The following is an 18,819-nucleotide window of genomic DNA, read 5'->3' on the forward strand; positions in this document are numbered from 1 at the left end:
GTCTATGATTATGGGGTGTGTCTTTGTCTCATTTAGTGGTTCCACAAGGAGACAGTCTTCTGCTGTGTCAGACAGATACACACACACACAGGCACCCCCCCCCCACACACACACCATGCAAACACTACTTACACAATCACTTTGTGATTCTCTGCCTAAATTTGTTCGACAACTTTTTAACGTGCTTGTGCTTTCGTTGTCGTTTTCCGAGTTAATCCAATGCCTTAGCATGAAAATATTTTCCAGCACCAGAGTAGATTTCATTTCTCTTTTATTTTGGAAAAATATCGCATTTTCCAGTTATAAAAATGACAGGCTCTGTACATACGACTTTTCTCTTAAATACAACACAGTCACAGTGGTCTCAAGTGCCTAAGACATGCATACATACATACTTACATACATACATCATCTGCCAAATAAAAACAGCACAACTTAAATTATAACAAGATTAACAAAAACAACACAACAAAAAGAAGCAAAAATAATTACATAATTAAATTAAACGCATACATCTTTCTTTAGATAACAAATAAATTTTAAAAAACAAAACAAAAGATTCTAACCAGCGGCAGGAGGAGTCATGGTGTCCTTGAATTGGCTGATAGTGGAAGACTGGGGCGGGAGAGGACAGTGCATACATCGACACCAAAAGCGGCCATTTACTTCTTCTGTACACACACACTTGCACACACACATATGCACACACACCTCTATAGTGCAATGAGGTCTTGGCAGTTAAGACTTTATATCGCGGCCTTGTTCTCTTGGAAAAACATCATTACGAAGTCAGGAAAAAAAGAAGCCAAACAGTCAGGTTTAAGTTGAACAGATGATTTGATAATTAAATATGATGCATGTATTGGTCTGATTTATATCCCTTACCCCAAGCATTGCCCTTTCTATCAGACGTTTCAGGGCTCAGAGGCCAGTATGGCCCAACAGTATCCATGGTGGATCGATCTGCAGTCACTACTGGAGTTTTCAGTTCTCTGTTTCCTGCTGAGAACCAGCTCAGCTACATCTGCCAGTGCTGTAGAGTTGAAGGTGTTCGGCTGTCCTACAAGTTAGATAATCTGATATGGAAAGTTCTGCTTGTGATGCCTTGAATAAATTTCTAAAAATGGTCAGCCTAAAATTACAGGGACTCCTACTGTTGCAACAGCTCCACACTCTACTCTGCAGCACTGTGCAGAACATAAACTACCGGAAATCCAGGACAGATTTTACACAGCAATGTAAAACCACAGCACGTAACAGTACTACAGCAGTACTTTAAAGGCTTTCAGTACACTAAAGGTACTACATTGTTCATTCAGTCGGTACATCACCGTACAATATCATCGGTCAATATCCAAGTCAATGCTCCGCTGCTTATCAGGAGAGAACAGTTCATCCACTGATGAGCTGTAAATCTTCCAGTGCTGCAAGGAGACGTCAAGCAAGTTCTTCATCAGTTCTCCAGCAGTTTTTGACTGTCTGAGACAGCCTTGTGTCTGTACAATGTCTGTACAAGTGCTGGCACCTTGTTCTGGCGCTTCATCCATAGCATAGAGTCACCAAAAGACCTGCGTCCATCGAAGGCCAAGGATATTGTAAATTGACCCGTAGTATCACTGTAGTCCTCAGTCAAGGCCAAGCAGGTGATGCGTCTGCACTGGCACATCATCACCTTGGCTCAAAGTCCTCTAGGAAATCCCAGGGAACAGCAGCAAACAGCAGGAGTAAAACCTCCCAGAAACAAGCTGAGCTCTACTGCTCAGGGTTGGTGTGTGTGGACTAACAGGAAGCCTTGTACCGTAATTATACCTGGAAAACAAAGAAAACAAAGTTAGTCCTGGGGCACCAGTACAGATGGAAGGTTATTTTTCTGGTGTGGTAGCTCAAACAGATAAAACAGACTGTGTTCTCACCTCTGTAGCAATGATACATTCATCTTTCTGGTCTGATATGACGTAAACAGACTGGTATTTGGTATCGCTGGAACAGGGGTACCGGCTGTCACTGGGAGTAGGGTACACAGCCTCACTGGTTGGCTGGAATTTGAGGTCGTAGGTTGACTGGTACTGAGGATCCCTCGCTGTATGACAGTTTAAATCAGAGGATGGCTGATCTTTTGCTTCGCTGCATCCTGGTGACTCTGCCAATGCTTTCTTTTCCGAAACATCACTGTAGGATGAACAACAAAGAGATTAGAAATACTGTTCTTCATTCTACGTGGGGTTGTAATGTGTTTAGGGTGATTCTTGAGTACCTGTTCTGTCTTTTCCTGAATCCTTCCCCTCTGCTAGGCTCATCCAGGGGCTCACATTTGGGCTCTGTCTGTTTGCATTCCTCTTCTGTACATGGTGACAGATCTTCTTGCCGGAGTTCATGGACCAGGTTGTACTCCACACTTGGGTAACGAGGCTTAAAGCCATTTTTCTCAGATCCATTGAGGCTGCTGATTCCACTCAGACCCCCAATTGACCCAGCAAGGTCCGAATGATAATCTGCTTTCTTATTGGTGTTTTTAATTGATGTCGTCATCATACCACCATGCTCTTTGTCACTTCGAAGACAGTTATTGGTTGTGAGGTTATTCATGGTCTCCTGGCTATCACTGTGAACACTTTCGCTATGGTGACTGTGTCGGGTTTGTAGTTTGACGCGAACATAGACCACCAACACAGAGCAACTGATCAGGATCACAAGAACGAGGAAAACGCCGGCACAGACAGCCGTCCACGGGAATCCGCTGTCGTCATCCTCCTCAGTGTCAGTATTCCCACTTTCTGAAGATGAATATCGCCGATCTGGTCCATCAACAACCGGCTGGGAACCCTTGGGAACCTCTGGTAGGAGGAACTGGCAGTTATTCCCACCATAACCCGGCACGCAGGCACACACATAGCGACCACCACGTTCATGGCAAGTGGCTCCATTATGACACGGGTTGTGAATGCAGCGAGAGATCGGAGAGCTGCAGTTTTTGCCCGTATATCCTGCAAGGAGAAGTTCAGAGTCTCAAAAATGGATCCAAACAATATTTAGCAAGAAAGTAGATTAAAAACGGTCATACCTGGTGGGCAATTGCATGTGTAGCCATCCACTGTGTCCTGGCAAGTTCCACCATTCTGACAAGGAAAGGACTGGCACAATGCAGAAATGCCGCTGCTAACCTCACAGTTGGGCCCTGAAAAGCCCTCTGGACACTCACACAGGTAAGAGTTAACCAGGTCCACACATTCTGCCCCTGTAAAGTGAAGCATCATTAAGATTAGTCTCCCAGTTCCCCACCACTTGATTCAGAAGTAAATGTGGAGTAGGGTATACTGATAAAACACAACCTACCACTTAGACAGGGATTGGAGGAGCAATGGTCAATTTTCTTCTCACAAGTGAACCCAGCATACCCCATTAGGCACTGACAGAAGTAGCCACCTTCAGGGTTGTCCACACAACGTCCACCGTTGAAACACGGCCCGTCTGCACACGTATTGGCGCTTAGCTCACAGTTGTTTCCATAAAAACCAGGTGGACATGTGCACTTATAGCCATTGTCATTGTCCTGTGGACAACAATTCTTGGTTAGGCACAAGCTTAAGGCCGTTGCTGTACCCAAAAACATTCTCATGTCTTTAAAGTGGTACTCACAATGCAGCTGCCTCCATTTCGACAGGGATTTCCTGAGCATTCATTGACTTGGATCTCACAGTTAGCACCGGTGTGTCCAGGAGGGCAGGAGCATGTGTAGCTGCCCTGACCCGTGTTGGTGCAGGTGGCTCCGTTAAGACAAGGCTTATGGTGTGTACAGTAATTCAGGTCTGAAAATACAAACAGTTGCACTTATGAGCCAAACAGATTAAATACAAAACAAGCAAGGACAGAAGGAATTCAAAGAGCAACGCAGCATTTTAGTGAACTTGTCTACAAACTCACCCTGGTTGCAGAAGAGCCCACCCCACCCCTCCTGACAGTTGCACTGCCAGGGTTGTTGGCAGGTGCCGTGGAGGCAACCTGGGTAACGGATGCAGTCATCACAGTAACGCCCACTGAATCCCACGCGACACCTGGGAACACACCAACCGGTTAATATCAAACTAAAGGAGACGGAGGTCAGGTAGCTTAGGTTAGAGAAGGGCTGGACAAGATGGCTGATAAACGTATTATGATATAAGCATTTCATATCAGTCGATATCGGTAATTATTGATCATTTCATTGCTTTAAATATTTGAAATGCTACCAGACTAGTGATATGGCATTTACTCTTTTATTCACAGCTTTTACTCCAGGCTGTAGTTTTTTTATTTTTAAGTAGTTATGAGGCACAGTGGCGAAACCTTAAACTGCTGCTGGGCAAGTTACTCAACGGGTTGTTGCTAGGTAACCAAACGTTCCTCAGCAAGTTGTTGCTAGGTAACCAAAGAGTGAGTGAATTAGTTGAAGCCACCAATTCAATTCAAAAATACTTTATTGATCCCAAAGAGAAATTGCTTTGGTAACTTTGAGAGGCTGAGTGGCTAAAGCCTTTAATCTGCCTACGTCTCCCAGAATGCTGTGCAGTTCTGGAGTTCAGTGAATATTCTATTAGATGTATTATCTATTTAAAGTTGATCATGAGTCTATCGCAGTATATATTGTTATTGATTTACTGTCCAGCCCTGGTTTAGAGACGCATAAAAGCAGCTTGTTTTGAACTTACTTGCATTCTCCTGGTTTGTCACAGAATCCATGTTCTTCATCACATCCGGGAAGACAAATAGCTGTAAAAAGAAAACAAACAGATCAGCCAAAACATGAAAAACAAGATTTTCAAACGGCAACCCTGAAAAAAAACAGCAACATTTACATTGCTTCTTGCTTGTCTGCCTTCTGAATTGTGTGTTTACTCATCTGACTCCTCTTTCAGTCTCTCTGGTTCACGTTTTAGCATGTTGAAGGGAATCATTGTCATCGGGCCATGTGTGACCACCCTTAGGTTTTAGGTGTTTTGATGAAATACTACCTTTCAGCCAAGCTGGAAGCTATCACAGTTTGGGTCTCAAAGAAGGAGAACCAGCCAAGAAGCCCCTCTTTTAACAGGCTAGCTCCACAACAAAAAGCCCCCCACACAAAGCCCCCTTTCTCCCCTTGACTGTGGGTCAGAAGTCTCCTTTTCTCACCCCTTGCCTCTGTCCTCCTCCTTTTTATTTCCTTCATCCTCCATCCTCCATCCCCTCCCCTACTCCTTATCTCCTCTTCCTCCTCCTCTCCCCTTCTTTCCCTCTCTCCTCATCCCCCTCCACCTTTTCCCCCCAGGGCCAGCTGGTCTGTGAGGAGCTAACCACCAGACAGCTGCTCCATTGTCTCCTCTCACTGAGCAGCTGCCCCCTCCACAACAATACACGACCCGGCTCGGCCAATCACCGGCCCCAGCCGCAACAATATAGGACCCCCACTTGGCCAATCGGGGAGGAGGTTTGGGGGCGAGGAGGCCCCAGCGGTCTAATGGAAGGCACGCGGCGTGTGAATTACTGAGGAGCCACCGCGGCTCATTAGAACCGAGGCCTCTGGTGCAATGGGATAACTGACTGACGCCTGTTGCACACGGGCCCTCCATTATGAGCTGGAAAAAGTCTCAGAGAATAAAGAGAGGCAAACGACTGCTGGAGAAATAAATTTCAGATTGAAAACACTGTTGTTCAAACTGTGCAGGAAAAAGAAAAACCCCAAAATCTTGATGATGATTGAAAGACAATTCCTTTAAAATGGAAGCGATTAGGTAGCAACTAATCAGAGTTTGGTGGTAACTACTTACATTTACCTCTGTAGGTTTTTGGAAAAAATGTACTTTTATAAGTATTTTTGCTATGCTTTTAATTCAGTATTATTAAGTATCTCTGCTCTTACTTCAGTAAAATCTCCGGATCTTTTATACAACAAATGAAAAACAAGCATGTTTTAACCAAACACTTAGTAAATACAAACACTTGGAGTTTTTGTTAAAGTTTTCTAAAGAAATTGATTTTTAAAATTTGTGATTTTGTTATATGAGCAGGTTTCATTCTGGTCCTTAACAAAATGTACACATAACTTATATTTTGATCCGTCTGATGATGTATTTTTTAAATATTAAAACATTGATCAGTTACTCTGTACTTGAATAGACTTTTACCAAATACTTTTTTGAGTAATTTTTTGGCTGCTTTTTACTTTTACTGGAGTGAAAACATGTTGAAATAGTGCTACTCTTACTTAAGTACAACTTTTTGGGAACTCTACTCACCTCTGCATCTGACGTATGTGCTATTGTTGTGTTAGTCAATAATATACAGACTACAAGACACTGTGAGCTTGATGCACACATCAGCATCCTCTGCATGAGATCCAAATATTAGCCACTGCTTCACCACTAAGTTGGAAAAGCCTCCCTTCACTTTTTATCCCTCCTTACTGCTCTTTCATTTAGCTTCCCTGCACCGGCGTAATGAAAGAGTTCGATCAATGAGCAAACCCACTCACGTTCAGTGCAGTACTGGCCCTTCCAGCCAGAGTTGCATATGATTTCCCCTCGCTCTCCGCAGGTAAAGTGTCCAAAGGCATCGTCCCGGGGCCGGCAGAAGACGGAGCAGCCGTCGCCGTAGTAGTGCTCATCGCACAGGAAGCGGTAGGAGAAGCGCAGCTCCGTCCTGCTGGCCGTCTGCATGTCCTTGGACCATTCCTCTCCTACGGTCAGGTGCCGCTGCGTGGTGAACCTGCTGATCAGCCGCTCTGGGTTGTCTGCAGAAGAAGTGAATCACAGTTCGAACAAGGTCATTTGTTGTCACTCTGAAGGTTAAGATGCAATAGAACAATTTCTACTGTCACTGACTGTAACTCCAGAGCAATAAATGATGGGAAGATGCTAAGAGAGCAAAGGGCGACTTTAAAATAAAACCCAAAATAAGAGTCAAAATGACACACAAATGACCTTATTTTAGGTGAAATGTTGAAATGTAAAAAGCATGAGTGTATCCTGATGACACCTGAGTGGGAAAACATGCCTCTGCACACCAACAAGACCACCCCTTCACACACACACCCCTATCCTGTCACCCACCTGTTGTCAGGTCGTCCAGGGAATCCGTGTGCAGAGCTTCAATGATCAGTGAAAACGTCCCCTGAGGAAAGACAGACAGACAGAGTCAACAGCTGCTCTGCTTGCAGATAAACCTCCCCCTTACCTTTAGCCTCCAGAGCCACAGAGGGCCATTAGGAGCCCTCATAAACTTCACAGTCTAATTCTAATACTGATTAGAGGCCTAATAAGGCCAGGCTACCTGCTTCTTCTTTTTTTCACACCCCTGCTACTATCGCACTCACCGCTGTGAAACCCAAAATGAGGTGGAATTTCACGCTGCGCTGCAAATGATGTGCCAACTCAGAGGATGTTAGATTTCCCACCACGGCTGATCGGAGGGGGAAATCTTTTTGGCGACACCGCCCCTCTCTCCCTCTTTCTCACCCGCATCCCCTCCCTGTTTTATCCCACCAAAGAGCGCAGAGTTACTACAATAGCCCCTCTCACACGCTGCTGACAAAGACCCTCACAAGTGTTGAGTCTGGGAGCATCTGTTAGCCCCCCCCCCCCCCCCCCCCCCCCCCTTCATAAAATCCATCACAAAAGTCCAATTCCAACGCCAGTAACATAAAACGTGACGATAAGTGATGTGGGGGACAACAACTGTCATCTCCGGTTACTCACCGGCCACGTGAAGCCGAAGGAAAAGCGGATCGGGTTGGTGAAGCTGTCCGCGTTGGTCTCCGGCACCTGGAAGGAGTTGGAGCCGAGCACGGGAGTCACCGCGCCGCCGTAGGTGCAGGGAGGCTCCGGAGAGACGCTGGCCTGGTAGTGCTTCAGGCAGACCCGAAAGAAAGTCTTGCACTCGCACTGCTGGTGGCCCTGCGGATGCGCGGCGCCTCCCGGGCAACAGTTGGTGTTCCCAGCTATTCCCTTCTTGTTGAGAAACTCCTGCAGTTTGAGCTCGAACACGCCTGAGCACAAAACCTACAACACAAGGGGGGGGGGGGGGGGAAACACTCATATGGGATCGATCTGAGATAAGAATCTCAAGAGTGAGGAAATTAGAATGAGATTTTAGAAGCCCTGGGTGTTGGGACGTACCTGGCAGGTGAGTGAGGACAGACTGACCATGAGGAGCAGACGCAGGCGTCCCATTGTGTTGACAGCCTCCTCAACAAGCAGTGAAAGCTCCGCGGGTCCGAGTCTCACCACTCAAACACTCATGGAGAAAGTTTTCAAAGCTGCGCTCACGGTCAAGGCGACGCTTTTACGCACAAGGCTGAAAATTAGGAGACACTTTTCCTGGAGCGCGTCAGTCACCTGTCCATCTGCTCACTCCCTCAAAAGTGTCGGATTTTTCCCCCCCGTTTCGTTTCTCAAAACGAATCGGACTTTCACAGATTCAAGTAAGATCCAGCGGAATAGTCCCCCTTAGAGAAATCCAGAGCGGAAATATCGGAGTTAATTCCAACTAGGTTGTAGAAAAGATGATCTTCTTCATTTGTTCCAGTTTATTTCTTTGTTTTCAGGATGTTTTCATCCTAAACACAGAAAACAACCTCCGCTCCTCTCCTTTGATGACATGTATCAGTGAGTAAGTCTGATAGGTTTTCTGCCCTGCGCAGGGTTTTATACAGGGCCAGCAAGCGAAGGGTAATAAGATGCAAATGAGGCCCTCTGCCTCTCTTCTTCCCCTCCTTCCACCACCACCACAAGTCCGCCCCGGGGCCATTACAAAGAAACAGGAGGAGGAGGAGGGTAGGAGTCCCCCCTCCAAAAAAAAACAGGAGCCCCCCTCTCTCTCTTTTTCTCTCAAGGGGACAGACCAAATGGCTACTGAGCTGTTAAATGTACAACAACCCCTCGCTTCCCCTGATGGCTCCCTCCTCCACAGCGCGGAGCCTATTTACATTCCGACAAATTCTTTTACCTCCACACGAAATCCTCAACTCTACCGGGAGATTTCTTATTTGCGCAGCGGCGGCAGCAGCCAGTTAGACGGTGGGTTCTCATATCTGAGCTGACTATGGTGAAGTCTTGGCTGGCCTGATGCTGGCTGGCTGGCCGCGCAAGCCAGCCGCTAACGACCATCTGCTCCATCGCATTCCTATGGTGTTACCCCGTTTTTTTTTAACGTTCCCACCCAAAACCAGTCAATCTGTTCCTGTTGAAGTAATTTATTGACGCGTAGATCTGCTCCGTGCAGGCTAACAAAACTAAAATGTGCGTCCATAATGGTTAAATTTATTATATTTTTGCTGGCAGATGAACTATTTTGGTTAATTAATAAATAGTTCCCTAAGTATCTGTGAAAACATCTTTAAAAGAGCGTATCTACTAGTTAAATCACAGCTTTCTATAAATGTTTACTGTGCATTTGTGTTTATCTTGAGTCGCGTAAGGCCAGTAAACATCAATTTCGCGTTCTCCAAACAAAAACATCACGTCGGTGCGCAAATATCCCCCAAATTACGCACAAGGATCACAGATCAGCGCACCTCAAACGTTAATTTTTCTTCATGTCTGTATTTTCCTTACACGCTCTTTGGTATAGGCAGCAAAAAAAAAAAAAAAAAAAAAAAGTACACGGTGGTGTGTCACTCGCGTGGCTGTCATTAAGGGACTTTGTGAGGAGAGGGCGGAGGGAGGATGAGGAGGAGGGGACTCACAGAGGGAGTAAACTTTTTTCTCTTTGTGCTTTCAGCTGTATGTTAATTGGGCCGGCAGCACCTGCTCTCTCACAATAATACAACACCAGAGACACACACACACACACACACACAGACGCGAAAAGCACGGCCAGTTTTATAAACGGTAATCTGAACGTGTGTTTATACATATAAATAAATATTTTATCATCTAGAGACGCGAGAATGAGCTGGTTTTTACAGTCTGCTGCTAAAAAAGTGACCCGCAGGCCTGTTTGTCTCACAGCCGGATGACATCAGCTCACATGAACTCACAGGCTCATTTGCATATGTGTGTGTTGTTGTTTTTTTTTATCCGCAGAAAAATGCGGGGAAGAATGCGCACTTGTTGCCATGAAGTTATCATGAGCTGGCCTCTGGCCCTAAAGCAGCTTTAGATGCTAATGGTTCTTTGATCAAACTTTAAGTAAATCCCTCAGCATGCTACTCTTCTTCTGCTGTGTCACATTTGTAAAATATCTTAAGGCTTTCTCATTTCAGCCATCGGTTACAGCTAAGATATGCTAGCTGTGAATACGCGGGCTATGTTCACAAAAAGTAAATGAAAGGCTTTAAAGAGAGTTGCTGATTGGCCAGAACAGTTAATTGGTGTTTGGTGCCACACTTGTCAATCACCTCAGGCGTAAAGCTTTGCAGCAGAGACCGGAGAGACGGCCTCCTTTCTCAATTATTTATTTATTACTGTGTTGGCACAGCAGCAGCGGAACAGGCGCGCTGCATCAGAGCGCTATATGCCACTTCTTGTGTCTATCAACATGCACGCAGGTTGGTGAGGAGGTGGAGGAAAAGGAGGAAGGAAGAAGGAGGGGCCTTAATTAACATCTCCAGTAGAAGCTGCGCTGCATAGCATCAGTGTTTTGGTCCACAAAAAAGGAGCTAATTCACAATCTACAGCTAACATATGGCCGGCTTTCAGCCATGTCAACACATACAGGGCTGATGCCTTTCAAGGTTTATAGGAAAGAGCAACAGAGTGTTCCCACAGCATGATGCTGCCTCCTCCATGTCTGGGACAGTGAGTACAATGAAAAGGAACATTGTGCAGCCTCAGCCTGTGTCACATGCACAGGTTAGAGTTTACTAACGACCACTCACATTTAGTGTTTTACATTTATTTAAGTAAAACTTTCAAAAAAATTGACTTTTATGACTATTTCTACTTTTACTTTTACCTAAGTAATTTTATTATTAAGTATTTCTACTCCTACCTGAGTAAAATTTCGAGATTCTCTCCCCACTTTGACCAAAATGTGAAGTTTGTTATAATCAAAAAATCACCAGAAATCACCCTAATCCCCCAGACCTGCAGCTTTATACTGAAAGAAATTTATTTTTATTTTTTTTGCCTGATTTTATTGTTTTATGGTGATGTTATTTATATGAATTAGTTTCATTTTTCCCCTTAAAATACCGACATTTACACATAACGGTATATTTTGTAATTTCTTTAAAGCAGTTTTATTAGTTTTGTGTTTTCACAAACAAACTAAAGAACACAGAATTGTGCACCAAGCTTTTATATCACATTTACTAAGTGGAGGAGAAGGAAAAAGGGGTAAAACTACCACTGCACTACGTCACAGTCATATCATTTTGTATCTTCTTTGGTCTTATGAATTACCTGCTGCAATAATGATCAATGATGTAACTTTTAAATGAATGATGTTTTGATCAGATATTATTAATTGAGTCGCCTTTTTATTTTTACTCCTACTTAGTTATGTTGAAGTAATGCTACTTTTACTTGACGACATGTTTTTGGCAGTCTACCCGCCTCTTTAGTCTCTTGGTGTTTTGAAAGTTATGTTGTACTTTAGAAATTGCAATGGCAGTTATTGCAATTTTTTATTACACTTTTATACTAATTTCACAGCCTAGCATCTGATTCATATTATTACCCATATGAACCAATGTTGACTGCACTTCTCTCTGTTAAAATGCAAATAAATAAAAATAAGTTTAAGCTAAAGATATGTTGAAGCAGTGCTTCTCTTCCTTGCAGGGCCGGCCCAAGGAAAATGCGAATTAAGCGGGTGATTAAGGCCCCTAGTGCTCCACTGTATAGCATTATAACATACATATTTAAAATGGCATTGAATAATACAAGCTGAATGCTACATGGAAAAACGATTTCTTTCTATCACTTTTATGATAAAAGGTTGCTGCCACTCTTGGGAAGATATCAAACTTGCTAACTGTAAATTTGGTGTTTATCCGCTGATCTAACTTTCAAATAGATAAAATAATATGGCACACTTAAATTCCACTCTGCTTTCCAAAACCCAAGTTTTGTTTTGTTTGTTTGCTACTCCTCTAGGGTTAAAATAACACTGGGTGATGTAATCCAATGACAAACAACGATACACAGTAGCGTAGCAACGATAAAGCATCTGGTGTTGACATGTTGGCGTGGGGGCCCCCCAAATAAGAATCTGCTTAGGGCCTCAAAAAGGTTCGGACCAGCCCTGCTTCCTTGAGCATAATGTTTGGGTACTGTGCAGTTTTGTTGCAGCATAAGCTTGTTTTGGTGTCTGTGGATTGCCTGACTGAAAGGCCTTTAACCTAAGAGCTGACGCCATTATGTTGCTGCCTGCCTCAGTTCTTCCACATTTACCCCCTGAGCTGCAGGACGCTGCTGATCTCTGATTTCAGCCCACAGTGTTGCTGCCACCGGTGCTCGTTTGGCATGCCGTAAAATCTGTGTCTTGAAGGCTTTTATTCAAACTCATCCCGACTTTCAGAGGTCCTCTGTGGTCTCTCTGTATCTACTATCAGTCACTCATCGCCATGACGTGGCGCACATTTCCTGATTATGGCAGCAAAGCGTGACTGAAAGGCATGTGAGATGAGCCCCCTCAGCTCAGCAACATCAAGACGACACTTCTCCCCCCCAAAGCATAATTTATGTCAGGAGATTGTGTGTCTTAAGGAAACAGCAGAAGCTCCTCCCCTCTGATCCCTCTTCTTTTGCGTGCGTGCATGTAGATGCGTGGACGCGCGTGAGTGGGAGTGGGGGCGGGGTAAAAATTGTTTAAGTGGAGGTCTGATTGTTTAATTGAAGTGCTTTCCTGTTGTCTATCTGTGTGTGCGCGCGTGTGAGACAGAATAGCTGCATGTGAGCGCGTGCTTGTCGGTGCACGCGCGCTCGCTCAGCGGGAACAACAAAGGGAGAGGTCTCGCGCCCCGCCGCCCATTCATCTCTTTCTCTGGTGAAGTAATTCCCATTGATTCCTATTGAACGGCGAGTCGTGAGCCCCTCAGGGGAGAACTTGTGATTTGTGAAGGGTCGCGAGGACAGGACACGCCCCTCCTCGAGCCCCGGCCATCTGCTCACCAAACACCACAACACCGACCGAGCCGCCACCAAATGTCCTCTCATCACTGACTGCCTATACTGGCTCCTATAACGCATCATTTTCTGTGCCATCGTTTTTATTTCTCGGCCTAATCTGCAGCAGCAGCAGCAGCAGCAGAAGAAGAAGCCACGCCGTGCTGTGGATGAAGCTGCTGGCCTCCGGAGCCAAATCACAGTGGTGGCATGCAGGGGCTGTGAGGTGGCCATATGGCCTGTGAGCGTGTGTGTATGTGCGTGCCAAGAAATGGATGGATGGCCATCGTGGGAACCTCCACATCATCACCATCACACCAGCTACACACACACATGCACATTGTTGCACATAGCGTGATGGCCTTTGCTTCAGTCAGCTGTAGGAATCAAAGTTCAAAAGGACTCTGGACTGCATGGGTCAGCATAGCGCTGGTTCTGGTTTACATGGAAGAATACTCATTCAGATTAGCATCACTGCTAGGTGAGATAAAGCTCAACTGAGATGGATATTCAGTCATGCAGAAGTCTAGCTGTTAGAGAACATTGATAGATTGTAAAGGCCAACTGAGTGTAGCTACTTTTGTTTATTGTAACTACGACCTTTAGCACGTGACGTCACGCTCTTCAGAACTCTGCCCGCTCCGCCATGATGGACGTCAAAGCAACCAATGAGCTCCTGTAAAGCCTGTCAACAAACAGACATCTGGTGGCAAAATATTGCTTTGATTTAGTTGATTTCCCTTTTTAAATGGTCACAGGGTATGTTTGTCGGCTGCACAAACAGACAAGGATGCAAACCAACACTTGTCATTTTATTTTATAGCTTTTAATGAGGATAAATATGGCGGCGACGGATAGCAGTCGTCAATCATAATGACTGGCAGCCCTCGGCGTAACTGCGGATCTGCAGTGAACATTTTTACAAGGTAAGAGTATTACCGTTAATATACTTTATAAGTATAATTAGAAAAATATCAAACATTGTGTTATGGAGAAGGTACGCGTGTAACCATTAGGAACCATGGAAACAATGCCGCACCGTCATAGCAAGGGGAAACCTGTTTATGACATAGTGACGTCTATCACGTGGTGTGAATTCAGGCAAAGTTGGTAATTTGATCAACACATCAGGAGGGAGGAGGTCCGGGTCGGTTTCTAAGGTAACTGTTCTGTAAATACCGCCATCTATGAGCCTCAACCAGGTGTGTTACGTTCACAGACAAATTAGCTCGATCCAAACAAGTAGAATCTGTGAACAAACTGGCAAAAACAACTTTGGAAAACAACTTCAGTCGCTCTGTTCAGTACTGAAGTCCCTGACTTCCGACGTCCATCATGGCGTTTCGAATGATTAAGTGACGTAGTTGCACAGGGTCAATGCTTTTATTTTGGTAACTTCCTAGTTAAGGTAGCTATGGTAACAGAACAGAACACAGTTATACCGTAATAAAAAACCCCGGGAAAACTAATAAAAAGCAACTTAAAATTTTAGCTCCAGTCAATAAGGGAACAAGGCGATACAAGTTTATTTGAGTAATTTCACATGTTTATGAAAATTAAGTTAGTGCTTGCATTAATGAATAAATTGTACCGATGTTTTATTTGTTCATGTCTAGCTCTTACAGTGGTTGATGGGTTTAATAAATCTTTATTTAACCATCAGTTCCGGCCTTCTCAAAATTGACTGGATGCCACACAGAGATAGATAGACAATTATTTAACACTGGTGTCATACTATAACTCATATTAATCAATCAAGTTTGTTTGTATAGCATATTTCAGCAACAAGGAAGTTCAAAGTGTTTCACGTCATTAAAGCACAAAAATAAAGTCTTAAAAACATCATATAGTCAAACCAGTAACAAACATATATTATAAGTTAAGATGGTTTGTTCCACTGGCAGATTATTTCTCTTATAACTAGAACTTTTTCATCAAGATTAAGGAATTACTGACTCAAAACAAACTCATATTTCTTGCTGAAAAGTTACTTGTAAATTAGTTTTTCTTATTTCAAGTGTACTTTGCTCTAGAAACTAGAAACAGACCCTCAGTTTAAAGTATTAATCTTCTGTTTCCTCTAAGGTTTTGTTTTTTTGCAGTGCAAATATTATTTAATTTTAAGAAGTACTCATTGAATCCACAGAAAATGTGTAACATTTTAACAGCTTGTTAATAGGAAGTTTTAGCAACACGTTTTGCCACAACTGGTAATCAAAAAAATAAAGTATAAAAAATCAGTGTGAATTTTGATACTGGATACGAACTAAAAACAACCAGACAAATCCGTCTCCCCTGGATTATGAACAAATCACAGAGAAGCTGCCCCTGGAGATGCCTGACCCGCCGCTCTCCAGGACTCCTTGGCCTTTCGCTTGAGAAGCAGCGGTCTCCAGCAGCTGGATTAGCCGGGCCAGCTGCCCGCAGAGACGCTGGACCCTGACACCAGGCCCGACCCCCAGTGTTCCTGCTATCAGGAGACCTGAGGGGATCTGGACAGGGCTTGGTGTGTGTGACTGCGTATCTGTGTGTGCTGCTCATTCAATCGGACAACTGTTGAGCTCTTACAGATTTGGGCAGCAGCGCTTGTAAGTGTCAATAAAATAGTTTATTTCTTGAAAAAATGTATGTTTATTTCTGAAAGATAGAATAATGTATTTTAAGTTGTTTGGTTCACGTTTTAAGATTTGTGTTAAATGATTGTATTTTATTTCGTGTCAAATAATTTTTTGTCGAAAGGTATCGCGAGATTTGTGTACATGTGTGAGGCTGCGAGACTTAAGTAACCATAGAAGAAGCAGAAGCTGGTGCCAGAGCTATGTGTAGCAGCCTCGTGTCCTGTCGTTGTCAAGGTATTTTGTATTTATGTTTGTAATGTTTTGTGAATTTATTGGTTATGGTGTTTTAATTACTTAATATTTTGGTTTAGAGTGTACAACGACGAATCATTCTGTTAAAGACCTCCGAAGTGGCAGGCGGCCACGAGGTAACTTTTTTGTCAAAGCACGTGTCACCTGTCTGTCTGTAAATGTATCTATGTCTAAAGCTTTGTCTTTTATTTCTGTAGTTTTCACGGCAAAAAATAAAGAGCCCGTCTTCAGAAAGCCGTGCCAGAGTTGTCACTTTGGAGCTACAGTGAAAACTCGCCCAGCCAGCGCCGGCAAGAAGCTCGTTAAAAAGACGGCAGCTGCAGTGAGTGACGGTACCGTGGTGTAACACAAGAGGGCGCCATTTGACAAGCTCACCGTTCACAAGAAGTCAAGCACAGCAGCAACAACCTTGTACAACTGAAGTAAGGTGGAAATTAAGAAAGGACAGTGTTAAGAGCAAAATAAGAGTGGTTAAAGTGAAGTTTAAAGCCACAATAAGTTTCTATAACATTTGTCAAAAGGTTACTTATTTTCTACTGAACTTCGAAGTGATGTGTTGTTGTTAAGAAAAGAGTGTTGTGTATTTATCTTGAGGTCAAATTAAGTGTGAAGTTAACAAAGTTCTTTAAGTTGAAATACATCTGTATTAAGAGTGAAGCTCATTATAGGTACAGTAATATCAAAGTAATATTCAAGTCACATAAGTTAGAATTTGTAAGGAGTGTTTTGCAATTTAAATAGAGCATTGAGTGACATTTAACCAGACTTATAAGATGACTGACAAAGATCATAAAGAGCTCTATGCTGTATCATGTACTGAAGTGGAGGAAAATGATACTGAGCAAATCTCAGAACCACAGACTGTTCGAAGAGGTGAAAGAGTTAGAACATTAACTGAAAAAGGTAAAGAGCTTCAAGAGGAGAAACTTAAAACGCTTCAACACAGATATGCAGTTGGTTTTGAAAAATGGAGATATGAAGCAAGACTGAGCAAAGTAATACTAAGAAAAGAAGCTTCAGACAGTGAATTAAAGGAGCTGATTAACAATGTAAACATCACCTGCAGAGATATGCAAACCATTTATGAAGAAATACGACAAATACAAACTCCTGATGCAGATGCAAGGCGCAAAGTAGATGCATGTACATCACTTTCTGCATTCATTGTCAGAAGAGCTGAGAAACAACTGCAAGGAGACTTTGCAGAAGGTGACGAAGAGCCATGGCCAGATTTTGGGTCATGCTTAGGATCTGAAAGTACGACATCAAGGTCAAAATCCAGAAGGTCTAAAAGTAGCTCAGAAAGCTCACAAACAACCAAGAGACTGGAAGCAGAGGCTGAGGCAGCTGCATCACAAGAAATATTAGCAGTTATGGAAGAGCAAGAAAAGGAAACAATTGAGTTACAAAAACTGGAACGTGAGAATTTGGAAAGGCAGCAAGCAATGGAAAAGCAGCGAAGAAAGATTAAACGCTTGGAAGAAGTTAAAAAATTTAATGCTGCAAAAGCACGAGCAAAGGTTTATGATGAAGCTGAAAGTATTTCTGCAAGTCAGAATTCATCACAGAGCATTAAAGCAGAAAGTGAAATCCAAGCAATCCCTGTCAGAGCACACAGTTCTTCTCCAGCTCTAAATGCTACTCAGTTCCATAATGCTACAATTGTTGGATCTGTGCCACATATTCCTACAGTAATAAACCAAACTCAACAAAGTCCTGGTGAACAACCTAAGGCCATCATAAGCCAAACACTTAAAGCATCAAGTCCACCATTCACCCCTCAAGCCACACAGGTTCCCTCTGTTGCAGCTCAACAACAGTCAAATTACGAGCTAGTTGGAATACTAGCAGAAGCAATAAGTGCTAATCGTCTTCCAACTCCTGAACCGACATTGTTCACTGGTGATCCTTTAAAGTTCAAAGATTGGCAGTTGTCATTTGAAACCCTGATAGAAAGGAAAAACATTCCAAAGAATGAGAGACTCTATTATCTCAGAAAGTATCTTGGTGGAACCGCGAAGAGATCAGTGGAAGGTTTTCTTCTAGTGGGGACAGATGAAGCATATGACTCAGCTTGGAAAGTGCTGGAAAAACGTTTTGGAGATCTATTCACCATAGGAAAATGCTTCAGAGATAAGCTTCACAGTTGGCCTAAAATAAACCCTAAGGATGGAAGTGAGTTGAGAGAATTTGCTGACTTCCTGAAGAATTGTGAAGCTGCAATGTTGCACATAAGGTCATTGGAGGTTCTCAATGATTGTATGGAAATCCAGAAACTCTTGCTAAAACTTCCAGATTGGTTGACCACAAGATGGAACCGGACAGCCATGAAAATAAGAAGAGCTAGTGATGGAGAATATCCATCTTTTCATGTGTTTGCTGATTTTGTATCCACTGAAGCAGACTTAGCATGTGATCCCATAGCATCAATGCAAGCTCTTAAAGGTTTGGAAATAAGTAAACCCAAACAATTACGCAACCAAGTCATCCAAGCAAAAACACTAACAACAAACTCAAATCACACAAATACTATAACCTGTCTTTTCTGCAAAAGAAATGGTCACCCACTTGATAAATGTTTCAAATTTAAAGAAACCCCACTCCAAGACCGTATCAAGTTTGCACAAGCGGAAAGGCTGTGTTTTGGATGTTTAAAGAGAGGACATCATTCCAAGAAGTGTGACAAAAGGAGCACATGTGAAAAATGTCAAAAGAGACATCCAACATGTCTGCACGATGACACATTCATTGAGCGTAAAAAGGTAATACCTGCAGTGACTGAAAAGTCTCAAGACAAGGACGAAGCTGACGCTAAAGAAGAAGACAAACCAACGGTTGCGATCTCTAACAGAGTAACTCAAGCAACTTCAAGCACATTGACATCCTCT

The 18,819-nt window shown here is 43.3% G+C and overlaps 1 protein-coding gene across 1 annotated transcript; it reads right to left on the reverse strand.

Annotated features, from left to right (window-relative positions):
- Positions 1–254: 254 nt before the first annotated feature.
- Positions 255–8,648, reverse strand: dll1 (delta like canonical Notch ligand 1). The gene is made up of 12 exons (XM_023332354.1): positions 8,127–8,648; positions 7,707–8,009; positions 7,062–7,122; positions 6,485–6,742; positions 4,686–4,746; positions 3,922–4,052; positions 3,637–3,806; positions 3,334–3,550; positions 3,062–3,235; positions 2,255–2,984; positions 1,914–2,169; positions 255–1,809 (listed from the first exon to the last, which is right to left on the reverse strand). Exons 1-12 carry the CDS (start codon positions 8,178–8,180, stop codon positions 1,804–1,806), a joined length of 2,421 nt encoding a protein of 806 aa, XP_023188122.1. The 5' UTR covers positions 8,181–8,648; the 3' UTR covers positions 255–1,803.
- Between the last annotated feature and the right edge of the window lie 10,171 nt (positions 8,649–18,819).

Source organism: Xiphophorus maculatus, chromosome 4 (assembly GCF_002775205.1).
Source record: "Xiphophorus maculatus strain JP 163 A chromosome 4, X_maculatus-5.0-male, whole genome shotgun sequence".
NCBI classification, from domain to species: domain Eukaryota; kingdom Metazoa; phylum Chordata; class Actinopteri; order Cyprinodontiformes; family Poeciliidae; genus Xiphophorus; species Xiphophorus maculatus.